At 39.2% G+C, this 21,642-nt stretch overlaps 1 protein-coding gene across 28 annotated transcripts in view; it reads right to left on the bottom strand.

The window, feature by feature from the left end:
• Positions 1–21,642, bottom strand: part of PARD3 (par-3 family cell polarity regulator) — a 634,782-nt gene that overhangs the window by 187,127 nt on the left and 426,013 nt on the right. For all 28 annotated transcript variants that reach the window (XM_026483463.4, XM_026483458.4, XM_026483464.4 and 25 more), the window contains 2 exons: positions 17,914–18,141; positions 4,501–4,732 (listed from right to left, as the gene is read on the bottom strand). In XM_026483463.4, the coding sequence (XP_026339248.2) occupies positions 4,501–4,732; positions 17,914–18,141 (460 nt within the window). The remainder of the gene's footprint in view (positions 1–4,500; positions 4,733–17,913; positions 18,142–21,642) is intronic.

Below are 21,642 nucleotides of genomic sequence, written 5' to 3'. Positions count from 1 at the left end.
TTCAACCAAACGAGGTTTCAAACGAAATTACCGATTTCCTCTTACAGAACTAAATAAAACAATGCTGCAGGGACCCAGGGAATCATTTTAAATGTAATTGGAGGATTCAATTTTAATGGTAATATTGCAACATTACATTTGCTTTAGCTTTCCATGGCGATAGGTTCTCGGCTGTCACATATGGACAAAAGCACAGAATGAACCTGTGATGTGCACAGTGAGGTCACTTCTAAGAAGCCTTTGCTTTGAGAGTGGATACAATTCTACAACATTCAAAAGAGAACCATTCTAATCTCTTAGGCAAAGCAATATCAAATTGTACTTACTCCAGGGCTGGAAAAAAGGGCAACACATAATTTTTAACCCTTACTATCGGGGACTATTGTCCCAGTACAGGGATTTATTATCGTATCGATAATTTCAATTTGAAGATGGAAACCAGGCAAAAGCATGTTGCTGAATAATGCTGTGGCTTTCCTTCAAACATGAACACATTTGAAACGTTAAATAATAGATCTCTCTCCTTCTAAAGATTTAGTTCCTTCCCTCTTTAGTGACAATTTCATACAGCTGCAGAATTCTAAAAAATATTTTATAGTATTAAATTTGAACAGCCAAGCATCTGAGAATCAAATATAAACAAAGACTCAAAATTCTAGACCCTCCCTCTGTTCTGCACTTTGCACAAAGAATGGTTACATTTATAAGTCATGTTTACCTATTTAGTAAGCACACTGGTTTCTTAGCTACAAAGCCATTTTAATTAAGGCAATAGGAGTTCCTTATGTGCAAAAGAAGACCTAGTATATACAACGAGAAATTCATACACACATGAAACACTTTACATTTGTTATTTGATTTCTTATGGATTTGAATTTGTGATTTAAAACTTGCTAAGACAGCTTCTGTACTTCATACACCCCGTAATTTATAAGCAGAAGAGTGATTCGTATGACTCAAAACATTCTTTCCTAGAGCTGTTTATCAATAATTAAATCATCTTTGTGACTACCATTCAATGTGTGAAATAGAAAACCATGTCATCTGTATATACCAATAAATAAAAATAGGTATTTTTATTTTATTTATTTATTTATTTAGGTATATTTATGACACAAGGCGCCATGGTTTTCCTCTGGTGCCCTTTCAAAAACAGGGTCCATATATTTGGCCGTCTTCGAATTGAACCCCAAATCACAGACAAATCTATCGGGGTAGGAAGAGACTGTGTGTGTTTCCGGGGGAAGGGAGGGGGACGCTGTGAAGGGAGATGGTGGGGAGGAGAGCCCATGAGCCTATTTTTAAAGGAAAACATATTATTACCTCCTCAAATGACTAAAGAGAAAAAGCTCATATGCCCAGGAAGCTAAGACTCCCAATATCTAATGTCCCTGACCCTTAGCTTTTCCTTTCTGTTATCTGAACCAGAACACAGAAAGAAGATCGTAACAACACCTGCACAAACGCACACGTTCACACACAGACACGCACGTCCCTGCTTTGTACTGCAGGCCCACACTGGGCAGCGCACTCGAACCTCCTTACGAACTCTTCTAAGGAATGTATATGTACGTACACATTTTGACTAAGCTACACCGCTAAGGAAATCACATGCTATTCTCCGTAAGAGAATAAAAAGAAAGGAAGAGACTAATTTTAAATCGGACTATATTCCCCTATGTTACTAAAAAAAAAAAGAAAACATAAAAGAATCAACCTGAGAGTGTATTAGTCTCAAACAGTGAGACTCAGTAAGTATGAGAGGTAGTTACAAAATGTTTTGAAAAATCCACCGACACTTTAAGAGTCTTCTCCAATACGAAGAACATAAAATAATGGTGTGAAGGATTAAGAGCCAAGAGTCAATCAGACAAAAAGCTTATTTTATGTTTAATAAATTATTCTCAGATCATTTTCAAGGAGAAGTGTTTGGCAAGCTTCAACCATTTCCCAAAGGACTGAGGCAGTGGTTTGCAACCAGATGGAAGTCAGCCATGACAGTTTCTTGTCTAGAAAACTAGACAAGTTACTAAGACTCTGCTTACGATAGATTTACATTCTTCACTTGGTGGCGTGTTGTTCTCCTAGGAGAAGGGGCTCTGTTTTGTGGAACTCATACACTTCCATGGTGGAAGGTCTTCCAACATGGCTCACATTCAACCAGCAGCATTGTGTCTTAAAGGCAGAGCTGGCGAGAGCTGTGTTTGTGCACCCACGTAAAGTGTTAGCACCGTGCCAGTGCAAGAGGGGAAATAACCTCAAAAGCAGAGATCGTGGTAAAATGTGATAAAATAATTAGGAACTGGTAAATTTTGAGTACTGCTTTTGATTTTTATAAAACTTATTTAATTTTTGTAATGGCTGTGTTTAACAACCGTTTAGCAAAATTTCTAAACATTGAGCAACTGGCTCTCAAAAGCCAAAGTGGGCTGATTCTAGCGAACCACTGATACTATATTCCCAAAAAAGTATGAACGTCAGTGATTTTCTTTAATAGCTACTCTTAAACACTGGGAGAATACAAGCTAATTTTTTTAGGGGGGAAAAAACAAAGAAACCCTTTAGCCCCTGCATCTAAACATAGAAGTTAGTTTTCAAAAACACTCAGGCCTTTGAAATTACAATTACAATTATTACAAAGCTGGCTTTCACTACAGGGTGCAGGTATAATCTATAGAATTTGGTCTAGAGAAAACATCATACAGTATTTTACAGAACTCTGAGCAACAAGGTGGTTGTTGGGTTACAATTCAGGATCCCTCTGAAACATACACGTCCCCCACACTGTCCACACCTCTGGCCCCCGAAAGGAAAAAGGAAGAACTCTACCATAAAGCCTCTGGAGTTGTAAATTACAGAAAAAAACAACTTATAATGAAAATAATTTATAACATACTTTATAAAGACACACCAGAAAATTTGCTTATTTTTTTATTCCATGAGAAGAACAGAGCACTCTATCTGTCAGATAAATGTTGGCTGATGAAGGAGGAACACTAACAGGCCACTGGCTTTCAGTGCGACTTCAGGAGGGCACCTGGAAACAACACCACACTGCTTGTTGAATACGTAACTCTTGGGAAGGTATCCTCCCATCTCGTAACCTCTAATTTAAAGAAGACAGCGTACACAGTCCTTAACTTTTCACTGATGGCCAAGGGCCTTACGTCGTGTGTTACGCAGGTGCCAGCTTGCACAGAAAGAAAAGCCCGCTGGCTAACACAGAAACTGAAATAAAGTGGCCATGAGAGCGATTTCATCCCTTAGGTGTTCTTGGACACGGCATATGATGAAGAAAGACGATCTGGCTGAGAAAGCATTCAGGAGTAGTACACGAACAAGAAAAACTCGAATGCAAAACTATGAAAATCCCAATGCTCTGAAGCATCAGAGGTGGAAATCCCACCGCAGTTCAATGAAAGCTAACACCGCTGATAGACCAGGCTTTGTGTTATCTGGGTCCCTAGTCTACTTCTGGCATGGACTCGACAGAGTCAGACGCGTACAGAGCACAGCTGTTGTGTTGTGTGGCCTGCAGGCTGGGCCCCGAGCCCTCAACTTTGCAGTCCTGACGTATCTTTAACTCCCTGAGTTATTGAGGTCAACCTCAGGATCATAAATCAAGAAATTCCATGAAAATAAAAACTCCCGTTCACATTTTGCAATTAAAAAAAAGTTAAAAGCAAGGGATTCCTAACACAGGGTAACTACTTTCTGAAGAGTCAAGTGGCTATGCTGTATGTTTTCAATTTGAAACCATCATCTTGATATGTTTAGGGGTTTAATTTAGGGAACAATCGAGCAATCTTTATATTTAACATTAAATGCCTGAATATTACAAATCACCTTAGATGAACATTTATGGGAGAGTTTCAGTGCAACTTCTGAACAACTTGTCACTTTTACTGTGGAGCCATGATTTGTAAAAACGATATGCTAAGTAATCCCAGAGTATAATTTAAGGACACAAAAACAACTGTCAGGAAACAGCCAGAGACTACGTTTAATGAAATCTTTACAGACTGAAGTAATAAGTATTAAATTAATCAACACAGCTTAATTGAAGCTCTATTTGTAACATTTTTTATTAGACTTGTTATTAATGAACCTTTAAATGCTACTACTAACTTGAGCTCTATGTTAAATTTAAATAATGAGCCATTGTTCACACACACAAAAGAACAAACACTGCTTTAATAGCCCTTTGTCTCCATGGGGCTTTTACTCCTATGCGTAGCTAACATGAAGACTTGTCCTTCCCTTCCTCTCACGGTTATTTACGGGGCTGGCAAGATAGCATCTTTAAGGCTGCCCCAATCGTCTGAAAGAACTACAGTGAAATCCTTGAGAAATTACAAGTACAACAGCAGAGACCGAAGATTAGAAAACATTTTGGCTGACCTCAAAGATAGCGTTTTCAAGTCTGTGCTCGTAGAATTCTACGTAAACCTCACACTCACGTGTCTACGGATGATGTGCTCTGGGTTGGTAAAGACTTACCTGAACATGTCTCCCAAGCCCTTCAGCATGCCCTTCTTGGCTTTCATTTTGTCTTTCTCCTTGTCTCGGTCTTTCTTCTTCTCTTTGCCAGCTTTATCCTTTCTCCTATCCATCTTATCGCCTTTCTCTTGGTTTCCATTCATGTGCCTCTCCAGAGAATGTGAAGGCTGATCACTGGCTGTGGATACAGACTCTCTCCCTGATCTTGAACTTTCTTCTGTGTCTTCTTCCACTTGGAAGGGAAACAAACAAGCAAACATAAATGGATAAGGAATACAGTGAACCGAAAGAACAAAGTAAAGGAGGCTAAAATATATGTGCGGATTTTGCTTTCCCGCATTTTCTACTGTTGTTTGGTCCTGCTAGCAACATGGATTGCAATGCTATTTACTTTTTTTTTTTTAAGTTTTTATTTATTTAAGTAATCTCTACATCTAATGTGGGGCTTGAACTCATGACCCTGAGATCAAGAGTCACATGCTCTTCTGACAGAGCCAGGGAGGAGCCCCTGTGCTATTGACTTTCAAGGAGAATTAGAATTGAATGTGTGATGATGACTACTAAGCACACGGGTATTCCTATGTGAGGATCATGTGTCAACAGTAGAGAGAAGCAGCTTCCTGGCCAGATGTCGATTCACTCACTAGGGGTAACATCCTCCTTGATACAGCCATGCACTGCCGGTGGGACCAGTAGGCCGTTATCACACAGCACGGACCTGCAAAGAAAACAAGCAGGCCCTCCTCAAGTGCTTCCTTTCCTCGTGGGTCAGGACCATGGAGATCTACTCCAGCCCCTCAGAAACTTGTGCGACTACACCACTCACTGGTAAGCACACCAATACCAGCACAAGGACCTCTTTCTTCAGGCTCCCACATATGTCCATTTGTGATTTCTGCACGCAGAGGACTGGAACTTTATAGTCTCTGTAACTTTCCCTCATACTGTCATTACATAAAGCCAACATCATAAGCAAATGCTACTGTATCTTCCAATCCGAAATAACTCATCTACATAATGACAAGGAAACAAGGATGGATAAAACCATGAAAATGTGTAAATCAATGACCTCACACTCCCCTGAAGTTTGCAGATAAAAGATCTACTTAGTGATAACAATATTCTATTCTTTGAACCAACACTCAGCAAGCAAATGGTCCAAGGGCACTTCAATAGCCCAAACTTTTTGATTCGAAAGAATGACAAGTAACTAGGGTGGGTTTCCACCTACCAAGAGAATTTTAAGAATTTCTATATTAAGTAAGAAACAATAAATGTACATATTAACAGCCACTCTCATAAATCTTTTCTGAGATTGGTTGCCCAAGATTTTCTTCCAAATAGAATAAGAATGATCAGGGCTTCAGATTATCCCTTGACTGCTGGGGTCATTTTAGTCTCCTGCATCAACAAATAAAGCATGAATCAATGTTTTTGAGCTTCTTCTAACAAAGAACCAAATAGAACAGTTGAGCCTTTTCCCAACATTTCACAAAGAACTGACCTCCAAGTCAAGTTAACATATCTTCAAGTGAAATTCAGTCTTGCCTCTCCACCACCAAGGGACACTTGAGTTAGTAATACACAATATCAAAGTATAATAAGACCAGTTAAAACAATCTCAGTATCTTAGTGTTCTGCTATTAAACCCTCACGAATCTGAGAAAAAGATTATCAGTAATGGCATGACCACTTCAAAGTAATACAGTTCAAAAAAAAAAAAAAAGCATCTACTTAGCGTAATGCCGAAATAAAGTGTACAATTCTGTTTGTTGACACACTTGGTTAAAAACATGAGCCAACATATTTCTCAGGCCAGCAGGTCATGCCTTCGCACAGCTCAGGAATAAAGGCATCACCATGCCTAAATCAGGAAGGTACTTCAGAGGTCACTTAGACCGACATCTTCCATTTCTCGCTGAGGAAACAGAAAGGTTTGGGGCCAGCATACTCCCAGTCCAGGGCTCTTTCTAGTATTATGTCCCATACAGTTGTACTTCAGCAAGACCTTCATGCACTTCTTTCATCAACTCTGTGATTGCTCAATTCCATGCTTCACACAACACACATCGAGGTAATCTATCACCTAGTCACCACGCAATTTGCCCAGAAGATAATTTCAGCGGTCAGCAGTGTATTTCAGAAAGCTATTGTCAATCCTATGTATTCATTTAATGCCGTGACTTGTGGCTCATATATTGATGAAATCGCTCAAGAAGCTAGAGCAAATGTACACAAAACTCTAGGAACGGCTAGCAACACAGAAATGACTTTAAAAAGGTCTGCCTCCCTCTGCACTGGGTTATCTAATGGTGAACCACTCCTGCTCCAAAGGACGCGGTAGATTTGTAAAAACTTGCTTTTTTTCTTCTCGGTTAGTTAACATACAAATAGGAATGATACAGATTTGACAAAGAAAGCCTGTTACAACTTGCAGATGGGCTTTGCTAGTGAAAATCACTAGCCTTACAAATACACGCTGAGTTAAGGCTATACTGTTTTGTGGTCTACGCAGAGCAGTGAAAGAGTATCCTGGTCAACTAGCCCAAAGACATGCTAATTATCTGTAGCCTTTTCACACGTGAGTCACATGAGAGAATACAAATACAGCTTTCGCAGGGCTGAAGCACCTTGCCCGACACCCGTAAACGTGGCTGTGCTCCACCTGATAGCGAACTGCTGTTTCAACCCTTTGGGAAACAGGTGTGGCCTGATCTTTGAGATCACCATCCGAATCATTATAAAGCAATTCTCAGAAGTTCTCGGGAACTATAAAACCTGGGTCTATTGGTATGCTCAAGATAGATAAATGGATGCTAGTGAATTTTCTAAAATTCCCAACATGCAAACCTCCTTTTACCTATACTTCCATAACTCCTGGTACAAACTTTAATTACTGCACTCCCCATACGAAATGATGACATGTCTGCCTCCCATTCTCTAAATTTCTAAAATGAGGACTGCCAGGCAGACGCAGACAGCAGATGAAAGACTACCGGTAAACCTGACTCATGACTTTATCCCAACCAACCAAATTCTTCTCCAGTCTCTGAGTATCACTGTTCCTCGAGTTTCAGAACAGTATCTACTGTCCTCTAATCGAGCCTGACAAAACTAGCCACACCCCAACTACAACAACATCAGGAAGGCTCACTGTACTTAGTTTTGCTCTAATCAGTTTCTGGTATCTTTTTATGCGATTATTGTTAGTGCAATACGTGTTGTCTGATGGATTTTAGAACCCTCTACAATATCTGAAACTATAAACAAAAAAATGAGCTCAATAAATGTAAATGACTTAGTCTTCCACAGCAACCATTATCATAAATCATGAATGGAAGTATCAGTAGCAGTTCTGCTAGTTTTCCGCCTAATAGTTTTGGCAGAAGTACAAGGGGCATATGTCTGCTCCTGGCTCGGTAACAGAATAAAGGCAGGGCCTTCACAACTGACTATATGCTGAAGTCAGATTTGTTGCCAATTCTTTTCATATTCACAATAATTTTCTGGTGTATGTAATACAACTTATTTCCTAAATTGGGTGAAACAGAGAAAATTAGTATTAAATTATTTATTAACTTCGGGTTTTGTAACCTCATTTTATAGAATCAAAAATCCTAGCTCCGTCTCCTGCCCCAAGCAAGTGGACTGTTTTAAAATGATACTTGCACGTTTGAGAATTCTTTATGCTTATTCGGGACATTCTAATTTAGATAATACATTATCACAGAAACTCTTCTGGGGGTGTACTGATTTAACTAATCCCTTGGAATGCCAACTAATTAAAAATATTTAGCAATATGTGGCTTCATATGTACAAACATAAGATGTTCTTTTAGAGTATCATAGGATATATACTTTGAACTCTAAGATTATTTGATAGAAAAAAGTCAGAATCTCTCACTTGACCCTGTCCCCATGCAGAATTATGGTGCTTATCAGAAGCTTAAATAAATTGGCTACACAGGTGTAACTGTTTTAAATACGTATAGTCAAGGTCACTGATAATACTGGTGAATTATTTTTTAAAGTTTTACAACCAGTCTTTGTACATTAATACCACCTTTATAACAAGGTACATAAAATACTTTTATTCCTCAAACTGAAAGAAAATACAAAAAAAAAATCTGGCAACATATTAGCAGTAAATGGCTTGATCGATTGTGTTCCCGCCATAAATTACAATGCAAGAACTAATCATAAACTTACTTTTAGGTTGATCCATTTACATGCTATGTTTTACATTTTTTTCTCTTTAATTTTGCTCATCTTTACAGATTATTTGATTTCCTCTTGCAGATCACCTACACAAAGAAAGATGATTACCTCCTTCCAAACAAAAAGAAATTTCTATTTTTGACTAACACTTCTGCCTATTTTAGCCTGCTCTATGCACGGAACTTTCCCACATGGTTACCTAGGACGGCAGACACGTTTCAGCTTCTCTTTCGGGAGGCTTAACGTGAAGCTGCGCATTTCTCTTTAGTGCAGCGCCGTCATTCTGCAATTAAAACATACCTAATTACCATGTTTTCAACAGATGCAAATGCAGCTCAATTAAAATTCTAGTCCATGTTACAAATTAAGCTACTTAATTCTGCAAGGTATCATGTTAGGGCTGGGTCACCAAGAAGTTTGGAAAAGATTGGGCACCTATATGTTAATGATTATGGAGGAAATGACGTTCGGTTTCAATTGAAACTCAAAGTTCTGCAGCTCCTGCCATAAATAAATACTTCTATCTAGTTACCACAAACATTTTCCGGTCAAAACTTGACTCTAAACCACATGGTCCTGAGAGCATTTTCTCCCCCATTGCTGCTGTTGATATTGTTAATGATTTCTGTTGGTTGCTCATCCACAGTCCGTTTCCCCCTTTCTTCCTAATGGAACTCTGACCGTGTTCAGAACGCAATCTAGCTCCAACAGGTGAATTCAGCATTAGACCAAACTACGAGAGCCTGCCCCTTGATTTAATAGTCCAGTGTTACTAGTCCGAGAATGCCCCCACCCCAGCCTGCATAGACAGGCTCCATGCTTGGGGAGATAGCTCACTCTGTTCTGTTGCATATGGACAAGAAAGCAAAAGGCCTCTGAGCTCTGCGATTACCCTCCGGGTAAGCTGAATTGTGGCTAGTGCAGCGAAAGGGGCAGGAAGATGGTGGATCTTTGGTAACACCGCTGGTCTATGGAATCAATGGTCCCTGAGGCTGCGCAACTCCAGAGCTCAGCTATGTAAGACAGTGCATCTCCTCACGGTTACAGCCGGTCTGAGTTGGATTTTCCATTAAATGTAGCTGAAAGCATCCTAATAGGTACACTGTGTAAATCAAACAGTAGAGCAGCTGTGGAAGGTCTACAGTCTATCACAAGTGTAAGAGTTAGCAGTTAATGTAATTCTGGTAGCTGTGACAACCTTGCTAGAATTAAATGATTTGTTCAGACCTGATACTAGAGTTAAATGAATGGTTCAATAGGTATAAACAGGGAAACCAAAAAGAAAACGATAATATTACTTCTTAATCACCAGTAAACAAGTCCTTTCCTCTGAGGACACAGCTCAAAGAAGCATCATTAAATATTTGTTGAGTGAATGACAGAATGATTGAACAGTCAATCATATGGAGAACTATCCTTTTTTGTTCCCTACTTATGAAGCACTACCCTAAGGTATCAGAAATACCTAATGATTGAACTACCTATTCTTGAGTAATTTACAATTTATTTTGGAACACAAAGAATTAAATGGAGTAATTGTATACAGGATGACTAACTCTTTGGAATTTATCTTCTTAAAACTTAAAATTAGTAAGTTCAAATGAGACATTAGTAATTGGAAAATTTCACTAGACTTAGCAAATCCACTGGCCCCTACCAATTTCCACTGACTAATATTAGGTTAAAAAAAAAAAAAGTGATAAAAATTAATGAAGACTGGACTCCCGGACACTGCAAAGTCCTAAGCAGGATTCAAGAACTTTGGGGATATAAATATTATTTTTGTTTCTTATTTTAGTTGAATATTTTGACTTTGGAAAAGAAGAAAGATGTGGAAAATGAACAGCTAGTGATACAGATGGTGTCGAATAACAGGATCTGCTTTTCTGGACTCTGACTTTTAACATTAGAATGATGAGCTCTTGGCAATGGAAAACTCAGCTTTTTCAAAATGTTAAAAAAAAAAAATACAAAGCTGCCACGAAACATGAAACATGAAGAATTAAGAAGCTTTTACCCTAAAATGTGGGTTGGGAGTAACCGGTAGGATGAAGAACCAAGAGTCTGATTATGAAAGGAGAGAAAGATACGAAGAACTCACATGATATTTGCCATGCGCTATCACAGAAGTGGTTTCAGCAACTGGGGGACAGGTCGAACAGATGATTCCAAAAACACTCTATTCTAAAAGTATATTTAGTTCATTAAAGAAAAACAATAACTGTTTATGTTGAAGAGTTGGGTAGAAGGGCAAAAACAATTAAGATCACTCTTCCAAAGAACTGAAGACTTATTATCAGAAACCATTTTTCCCTTCTACTTTATATTCTAAACTTCTCTTTAATGCATCCCTCCAAATTAAACAGATAAAATACTCCTGAAGATGCTGGTAGAATGTTACCTCCATTATCCTTCCATTCCCAAGAGAATGCTCAGAACAAGTACAATGCGGGTCATACCCCCAATTTTCTGAACCCTTGCACATTAACTTTCAGCATCTAATTGATTTTTATATTCAAATGATGGTCCACAATGGATACTGCTTCCTGTCCATGGAGACAATGTAGAGTGAAGTTGAAGGTGTTCCTTCTGACAGCCTGGATGCATTGGTTACACAACCAAAATGGCAGCACCCATCACTCTACTGTTGGAACTTCCACTAAAAAATGTCACTTTTAATCAAGGAGTGAGCTTGGCGTTGAATGTTTTAACACCACAGAGTATATTACTTACTGTGTCAAGGTTAAGAGATTCCAGGTCACTGTTCTGACTCTTTTAAGTGAAAAAATACAAAAACAAAAATAAAGAACAACATGTGCAAATGTGATAAAATAGTGAATGGCTAGTCATGCTCTATTTTGCTATATATTGAGAAATCAAAATCACTGTCCCCCAAAAGCCAGTGTTCTAAACTATCAGGCCAGTCCCTACTCGGGAATCCACCAAAACTTCTTGAGGTTAAAAAAAAAAAAAAATGCTTTATACTAAAAAGTCTCAGACACATTCTACATAATCGGGGCTTTAGAAAGTCAAGGGAAGACTAGATTGCTTGGGAAGAAGTTTCCTGAAGAAGACAGTCTAATGTACCCATGAGAGTGTAGGGGCACAGGCAGGGGGAGGAAGAAGATACACCTCCTGGAGATTACATGGCCTGGGCAAGAATGAGCTGGGAGGCTTGAAGGACTCTGAGAATAAGCATGTGATTACAGGCTTACTCAGCAAATCTAGAGACAGCAGGACCAGTCAGGAGAGCCTAACAATAACTTCAGATATTAAATAATGAGGATTTGGGCTAGGTTGAACAGAAGGAGTGAAATTAGTAGACTTCATGGGGAAAATTTAAGAAAGCTTGGTAATGGAGTGATTACACAGTACGATGATGATTCTAAGTTTCAGAGCCTGGAAGTGCTAATGAGAAAAATCACATCATCATCATCCATCTTTATGTGTGAGATGCTAAGCGTGTAAAAGCAGTTTCTTCCTTTTCTTTGGCACTGCCAAGCATCATTACTCACCTGGATTACTGCATTACCGACATATAACTGAGTTTCCTGCCACTGGTACTGCTCACTCACCATGCTGTCCCTGATAACCATCCCCTATCCTACAACCCCAGCAATCATACGCTTACTTGAAGTTCTTCAAAGGTTCTTTAAGATTCTTTGTATAAAATACAAACAATTTAAACAAAGTTGTCTGTGATTTGTCTTCTGTTTTCATCTTAAACCTCATTCTTCATTATGCTGTCACCTGTACTCTACACATCAACCTTAATCAAACAATGGCAATGCAGAGAAGGTCCCCACTCTTTATGTTCCGCATGCTCGCTACATGCCCAGGTGAAGACCGCTCAAGCAATGGCACTCACCTCCATTAATACCTCTTCTGGGAAGCCTTCTCCCCACTACCTCCCTTTCTGCTCTAAGTACACATAGGCTACGTGGGTACCCCAACCTTCAGTGCCATGGTAACATATGCACTACGATGGCCCTTAACCACATTACTTCTTAAGTATGGGTTTATCCGCTGGGTTGAACCACCCCATGGCCCCCAGGAACTTACAGCCTAAATATCAGATTTTAGGTGCCACAACTCATAAATACACACTTAAATACTTTTAAGTAGTTTTAGTGTAGAGGTTTTCCCATTTGGAAGTTGAGTATTCTAGAAAAATCACAGGACTATGAATCAGAAAGTATGCATTCATGAAGTATGATTCAGTTTCCCAAGTATGCTCTTGGTCAACTATTTAAATACTCTTTCCTTATCAAAAAGTGCTTAAAATGAGGATTCTATAATTCGAACACTTCAGATGTGACTTTTCATCATACCTGCAGCTTAAGTTAATATTCACCTACAAAAAGAAGTGGGAGGAATAGCTTTGGCTGCTTCACATGCTTACACCCATACTGTATTGAGAAACTTCCAAAAATTAATCAAAGCTCCTTTTCTTAAACGGCAGGTGATACTGAAGTATACAAGTTGGCTTAAAAGGATAGGACAGGCTACTCCTAGCATTTCAGAACAGAGTTTTTTACAGGTGAACATCCAATTATCTATATTAAACAAATAAGTAACTTTTTACAAAGTATTTTGACGTTGAAACCCATATCCTGAATTCTGTCACAGTACATTTTCTATGATCCAATGGGTTTTGCCAAGATAAAATTAGACCTAGTTTACGTATTTCACTCAAATCCATAGTACTGAAAAGTGCCTAGCAGTGTGCAGAAGGCAGACCATAGAAAATCTGAGATATCTGCAGAAAACTCCAATATGCTGTTTCATAACTAATAAACAAAAAAATTTACCCATATTAGCTGATTTACTAACATAAATTTACCTTCTTCAAATCTCGTATGGTGAACCTAAGTATGTACATTTTAGAGCCATGTCTTTTCTTATATCCTGATAAAAAAACTACAAAAAGGGGGCAAAGTTGTCTGTTTTCAAGGCATACGGTTTTCACATTCAAAATTATAAACTAGATCTATCTTAAAACCAATAGGTACAATTAATAAGAGAGTACATGGTTTCATGATGTTTTATCTCCGGACCCCAACAAAAGTGGTTTCTGTATTGATAGGAAGACTTATAACTTGGCAACTTTTAACAGAAAAAAAAAAAGGGACCCTATATTTTTCAAGAAGAAAACAAAGCAATGTTATTGCATGTATTTTCTTGGTAGCAACAGAAACTGATTTATTATGGGAGATGCAGAAGCCACCTGCTGGGAGCCAGGCAGGGTATGTAATTTGCATAGAAGAGGGAGCAGATTGTGGATGCCCTGACCTGTCGAGCACAGGTAGGGCCTCGGAGATAATGGGTCCCAGAATACAAAGCTCCATCTTGATCCAGACAGACACACACAACATGGAGAGGCCAGATGGATTAAATGAGAGACAAAAACGCTGGCTTCTGCCATCTCCACAGGAAGAACGTAAGTGTTACAGAAGATGACAGATACCAGATACCACATGGAGCCCGCCCCAGTCTCTTGGCCCCCGTTGTTGTGCCCATGCCACGATTTCGACACCGCTGAGAAGAGGCAAGCCTGTTCGGAGCCATGAAATATAGTCACCAGGGAGATGCTCGACCCAACTGACAGGAGCAATCAAGCATGCCTATGCCTCAGCATCTTGCCTGAAGGGCTAAGGCGGGAGGAGAAAACAGGAGTTGGAGCAGTTCCGGGGACCGTCTGCCCCGATCCTCGGCCTCGGCTCCCAGCCTCCCAGCCTTCCCGCAACAGCCCACCCTCCATCCCCACACGTCTGGGGCGCAATGGCTGGGGGAACAAAAGGGCTGTCTGCTAGGACAGTGGTCCTCTTTCCGGAACCACGTTCAATAGTGAAAGGGCATTTTCACTGCCACCAGTGGCTGTGAGGGCGTCAGACCACAGCACAGGAAAGCACCCCCTGCCAGAGGCCCACAGAGCACAGACAATGGCAGGACAGAGGCTCGCACGCCACAAGGGCCAGCACCCCGGAAGGTGGGGATGCAGAGTACAACCAGAAACAAGGACGCGGATGCTGGGAAGGAAGTGGTGACAGGTGACAGGAAGTGGACCAGGCCACGAGAATCCAGAAGCCAGACTCGGAAAAGGAGGCTGTTTAGGAAACCAAAGGAAGAGGAGAATGAGCTGGCCTTTCTCATAACTGGAGCCACAGAACACCTTTTTGTATCTAGTCAGATGTCAAGATGACAGTTTAATGATCACCAGCAGTAACACCAGGCCGGAGGGACTTTTTTAGACGTCACTTAGGCACCAAAGGTCTAGCACATATGCAGGTTTAGCGTGGCACAGAAACAGGGATGGCAAAGTGACACCACCACCCCCTCCTCCTGCAGAGTGAAGGTCTCTCCGCTGCTTCTCTCTCTCAGAGACACAATGGTGCTCGGTAAGCAGGAGCTCACTTACTGACGTAATGAGCGTTCACTGAATCCTATGGTTTGCCAGGCCCTGTGCTGGTTATGCGGGACTAACACAGACACGGTGGTGCCTTCTTTTGTGGGCCCCACAGAAGGCGAGAGAGCTTAGCAGGCAGGATTTAGGCAGATAAGTGAACAGGTGCACAGAATCACAGAATGAGGAACTAGAAAGGACCTCAGAAACCTTCGACATCATCTAAACCAGAGCTTTTCAAGAATTTTCTAAAAAACTGCAAACTACCCTCCGTTAAAATTAAAATTTACAGACAACTACAATGTATTAAAGTAACTTTAAAAAAAACCCCACAAGTGCCAAGGCAACAGAGGGGTGACAGTAGGGTGAAGGGTAAAGCTGGTGGCTTTGCAGAGTCCCAGCTGCTCAGCCTCGCCCTGACTTCTGGACTCCCCCGAAGCCACTGAGGCGCCCCTCCTGACCAGAGGTCAAAACACACAACTTTGAGAATCAACAACCCAGTTGTTCAAATCTTCAGTTTCACAACGAGGAACTTAAAGCCCAATGGTTTGAGGTAGCTTGACCAGAATCCCAAATTCACGAGAAGAATAAGGACTAGGATGCGAGTCGCCTGAATCCCAGCGAGTGCCCACCCCGCTCCACTGATGCGAGCTCCACAACTCAGACCGCGAAAGTCTGAGATGTACAACAGCTGTCTGTCTGTCTGTTTTTTTTGTTTTTTGTTTTTTGTTTTTTTGTATCCTGAGTTCAAGAGACTGATCTGGAGAAAGAAAATTCAGGACTTTTTTGGAAAACACAGCACTCTGTGGTCGTAGACGCACAAGTCTTTCCCTTCTCCTGTCCAGAACTTCCTCTTTGGTTTACAAAACGTAATTTGTCTATTTGCTTGTTTTTGTCTCAATGGCAGCTGAATGAAAAAGTTTTAACATAATGTATTTAAACCAGTTATTTCGAATTATAAAAAGAAACTAAGTTTGTATAGGGACAAATTTAGTTGTCTCTCCACACTGGTGAGAAACTCTGAAGCCTGTTCCTATCAGAATTAAAAACGTGCCTTGTGTTGATATTTATTCCATCCCGATACATTGGAAATGAGTGTTACATGTGAGAAAATTACATTTTACGAGTGAATTTAAATAACATTTTAACCAGAACAAGAAAAAAATTCAAAAGCATCATAAACTGTAGAAGCTTAAAAAAGAACTAATAGTGAGGGGCCAAGGTACTAATATGTCTTAGCAAATACACACCCAGGACAGACAGAAGCAAGACGCTACCATAGTAGGGCTGCACAAGGCATACTGGTGAGGCTGCAGGGGAACCACTGATAAAGTGGGAAGAAACTCAAGAGGGCTGAAAGCGCGTATGACTCAGGATCTTGGAGCCCAGACTTGGCAGCAAAAATACGAAATATGTTCTTCATCTGGCAAGAATAGGTTGCATACATTTGAAATCACTGGCTGGATAAAGTGAAAAAGCTCCATCCAGCTCTAGATGGAGAATGAGGTAAAGCGCCGGAAAGGCGGGGGGAGGGGAAGTAGAGCAGAGCTCTCCCCAAGTTTTGCTTTGCACGCTCCATTGTGGCAGTTTTCGTCTTCCCAAACACATTATATGTGCAACAGGCGAAAACTACGTAATTTCGCTTTCAGTCTCTTCAGAGTATGATTTTTATCTAAAACTTTTCTTCCCCACCACAGTCTTCCTTAGGTATTTATGACAGGAGCAGCTGACCCAAAAGTTAAACTGCAAGTGAATTACAACCCACGTAAATGCTCTCTGGTCTCTGCCTGAACCGTGAGCAGCAGTGTCTCTAACCGTCCTAACAACAGTTAGGTACACAGAGTCATGTTTGAAGTTAAAAACTAAAGTACAAAGTAATAATTCTGAACAACAGCTTTTACTATTAGGGCTCTTAAGCCTTTTCTAAGTAAATATACTGAAGATTTTCTCTGATTTTTAAAACCAACGGAATAGTTACTTTTATGCCACGAATGTTTAACTATACAGACAGCTCCCCATAACATGAACATATTTATAAATATTACTTTTTTCTCAATATTCTATGGAAAACATATTGCTCACTCATAATAACCTTTGACTTTCAATAATCTTAGCTTAAAATATTCTGCAATTTTGAAATGTACACATATACAAATATGCTAGTTCAGATCAAGGGACGCAAGAGTAATTCATAAAAATAAAACAAAAATACGTTTTCAAAAGCATAGATCATTACATATAGTCACTGAAGATATCACATTATAGCAGTGATTTTCAAACATTTTGGTCTCAGGATAACTTTAAATTCCTAAAAATTACGAAGGACTCAAAATAATTTTTATGTGGATTATCTCTATTAGTATTTACTGAATTAAAACTGAGAAGATCTAAAAATATAAATTACTTTATAAAAAAACAAAATTTATGTTAACAGAAATTGTTTTCATAAAACGATAATTGTACCGGCCAAAAACAATGAGTGCAAACAACCGCACTGTTTCATAATTTAGCAAATCTCTTTACTATCCGGCCGGAAAGACAGGTTCTTCTATCTGTTCTGCACTCATTCGACTGCAATATCAGATGACTTGTCTCTAGAAAACCCAACTGTATCCTTGTGAGAGAACAAAGGTACAAAGACAAATGACATCTTATTATTATGAAAAGTTCAGACCTCATTGATCCCTCTGAAGGATAATGGGGATCCCTAGGGCTCCCTGGAGCACACTTTAAGAACTGCTGCTCCCCAGAGCTGTCTGTAATTGCTATGCTTTCAGACATTGTAAACTTACACGTCTCCATGCCTTCATCATCATCATCTCCCGCAGGTTTATCATAAGACTTATCGATGGCAGCTCTGAAGCTCTCATTGCAGCCCCTTCCTCTGATTATCCGCGGCCGTGGGCGGTGGAAAGGAATATCCCCATTCAGAGTCACCTCAGCTACTGCCGTCTGCAGACTCTCTAATGAGCTCGACTTCTTCAGACCCAGGGAAGGTCCTACATCTCTGCTGGGGGAACCTTGGAGATTTACAAAAGTGAAATGTTAGTTAGAATTAGTGGTGAGAATTATATACCGAATATCTCGGATTGTGGGAAACATCAGGGGCGTTAATTATTTGCTGAGTTCTAAAGTGTGGATGCAAATGTTATAGAAATAAAGTAATAGTAACTAATTTTAATTTTTCCCAAGTATATATTAAATTTAGTCTATGTTTTCTATTTTCATTAGGAAAAACTCTAAGTTATTAGTCTCTATTTTTAGCTCAAGAGATAACATTTTGGTCAAATCATTTGCTCCAAGTATGTAAATAATCTAGAAGAACCAGAATAGCCCAGAAGCTCACTTGAGAAGTAGGGATGATGAGAAGGCTTAGATAAGCGACCAAGATAAGCCTTGTAACTTAACTGAAATCATTTACGGCAGAAACTAAACTTTCACCTCAACGAGCTCCAGGAATTCTCCTCCTCGTTACACTGCGGGTTCACACAACTCAGTAGGTAAAACGAGCACAAAAGACCACTAGTCACTAAGACAATCAGGGCACCCCGGCACCAGGCAGAAACCGGATTCTGGGAAATATTAACGTTCTCTGGAAAGGCCAATGCACGATCCGAATAGAAACAAATTACATAAGGTCTCTCACTAGGGAGCAGTCAAGGAGGAGAGACTCGAGAGCTGAACATGAGGACGTGTATCTCCAGGCTCAGGAGTAATAGCTGCTTGAGGAAGAAGTGATGAGCGGAGGAAAGAACACTTCACAATTAACGAAGGAAATTTCAGTAGGATGGCCGGGGAGAATTGAGGGAAGGAACAATTTGGCTGTTTCTGGAGGATATGGGGCACGGAGGCCTGAGAGAGCACAAGTAGTACCAAGCTTCAGAAGGCAATCAAAACGGATTTCTTCAAGCAAGGAAGACAGCCTCATCCGTCACCGCCCAACCCGGCCCTCAGAGACAGATGAAGTCTGCCCCTCGATGACCGAAATGCCAGCTTTGTACCACCACCAGGGCAACCCAGCTTTAGAACTAGCTTGTCACTGACACTGTTAAAAAGACAGGTACAAAAAAAAGGGAAAGTAGGGGAGAGCAGGTCGTGTATCTGTACGTGGGGTCGTCAGCCCACATGTTAATCAATAATTAAGGCACAGCCTTGATATGTTATCACCTAGAAGGCAAATAATTATGGCATGGGCTTTGCATGGCTCGGGGTAGAAAACAATAAAAGTTACTAAACTGAGAGTCAACAAGAATTATCTTTTTAAGATCCACTTACATTACATCTTTCACCTAATTTTCACAATGGGGTAGCAGTTTTTGTTAGAATAAATATGTCAAAAATGTAACACAGGCAGAAAGGCAGACAGGTGATTCTAATGAAGAAATAATATTCCATCAATTATCGTGCTTGGGAGAAAAAGATGATTTATTGAACTTTCTCAGTGCAGGACTGTATATATTTGATTGTTTTATGACAAAAAATTCCCATGAAATGTTTCTTTCTAGGATGATCAATCTTACTTTTTCTCTTGATAGCACTACAATTTTTGACAAGTTCATGTTCTAAATACCCATAAAAGTCATGTCACAGGAAGGGAAATGAAGTTTGTTCCAGAACTAAACAAAAAGTAAGAAATCAAGGAGTCAAAGAGAACAGGAAAAGATCACTCGTAGGCAGGGACATTTACTTTATATTTCCTAGAATTAGCACAGGGAAGGTCTTTTTCCAAATAACTTATGCATATCAATTTTCATAACCTACCAGTTGCATTTGCATCTATAAACACTTATCGGGCAAATATTTGGCACTTTTTTGGGAGCATAAAGGACATGTGTATGTATATATGCATGTGTGTCTATTCATATCTATCTATATTTCTCCAATAAAGATTTCATGCTTCCAGTAAAGATTTTCATAAAAACATCACTTAGGTATATTGTTTTTCTTTATGAAAAGTTAGCTGAGATTTGACTTAATATACTCATAGCACTAAACATTTTAATAATGAAATCCAGAAATAGCATAAGTATTTATTAAAATAAGTGTATGTCTATATATACATGCATATAAATATTTATATACATATACATAAATATATATATATGTATGTATGTATTAAGACACATACAGGCAAATCTGGTGAAAAAACAATGATGAAAATATAAATAAGCAATAGATACTTTGTAAGCATAATTTAAGACTATCTACTCTTCTCTCTGAAATTATAACACTGTAGTATAACATTTTGGCCATCATGTGTACTGTGTATATAGGAAATCGATGAATTACTGCCTCTATATTTATGGATGGTTGAAAATCCTCAGAGTAAAATGTTATACAAAAAGTCAAAATTTATAATTTGTGAATCTATAAGAGGGATCAGTCAACCACAGGCCTAACCTGGAATGTCCATTTGTTCATATATATTCGGTGGCTGCTTTCATGCTACATCAGAATGAAGTAATTGTTACAGGGACTGTTCGGTCTGCAAGGCCTACGTTGTTTACTATCTGGTCCTTTACAGAAAGAGACTTCTAATTTGTAACATGGACATGATACATTGCAGTATGATGTTTGTCAAAGAAACTTTAACAAAGATTTTGTTAAGTAATACGTTAAGATTCTTGAATGAGGGTTACTGAGAACCCTGACATGATAAGCTTAGCATTTACTAGGGATGAAAATTAAAAATGCCTTTCTCTATACAAAGTATGGGCAAAAATTAGTCTTAGTTACACACACACACACAAATCAACGTCTTTTAATTTTAAAATAATATTCTAAAGCTCTTTATAAATCAGGTCATTAGGATACTTTGCTTATTTTTTATATTCAAAGATTAAACTGTTAGAAACCCAATCCAGAAACCCAATTCTCTTCTTATCCTCTCTTTTCTTTCACAAAGAAAATTTACCCCCCAAATGTCAAAAAAGACCCTTAAATCCAGAAATAAAGGGGAAAATCGTAATCATACTATTTTCCCTAGGCCTATTTTTCTACTACCTACTAATACCTCTCTTGCCGAAAAAAAGTAGAGGATGTCTTTTGCAAGGGCAAAGGGAAATGGAATTCAATTTTCATTATGAAAGGCTTATGGCTAGACAGATGATCTGTGCTGAGTGCCTCTGTGGTTCTACCAAAAACCTTTGGACTGACCTGTAAAATCATGATCATCTTAGCAATTCAAGTGAACTCAAGAAAGAAAAATAACTGAAAATCTGTTCACTGTCCGTTATTTCAACGTGGAAAAGATCTAGTTTAGCCATTTTATTCATGTAGATTTTAAACCAATAGACCAAAAAAAAAAAAAAAAAAAGGTACTGTGGTGTCTATGTAATGATTTTGTGTCCCAAGGTCTTCTAGCTTACTCTGGTAGGATCGATGGCACATAGTGGGGGAAATAAAAGAGAACAGGAAAAGCTTTTTTTTTTTTTTACCTAGACCCAACATTTTAAAACACAATAAAAACAAAAGATGGAATTAGATAATAAAATCTGTCTTCTCTCCACGAAAGTTATTTT

This window comes from Ursus arctos, unplaced genomic scaffold (assembly GCF_023065955.2).
Source record: "Ursus arctos isolate Adak ecotype North America unplaced genomic scaffold, UrsArc2.0 scaffold_30, whole genome shotgun sequence".
Taxonomy (NCBI): domain Eukaryota; kingdom Metazoa; phylum Chordata; class Mammalia; order Carnivora; family Ursidae; genus Ursus; species Ursus arctos.
Note: the sequence above shows the minus strand (reverse complement) of the source record. Positions and strands in the feature narration are given on the sequence as shown.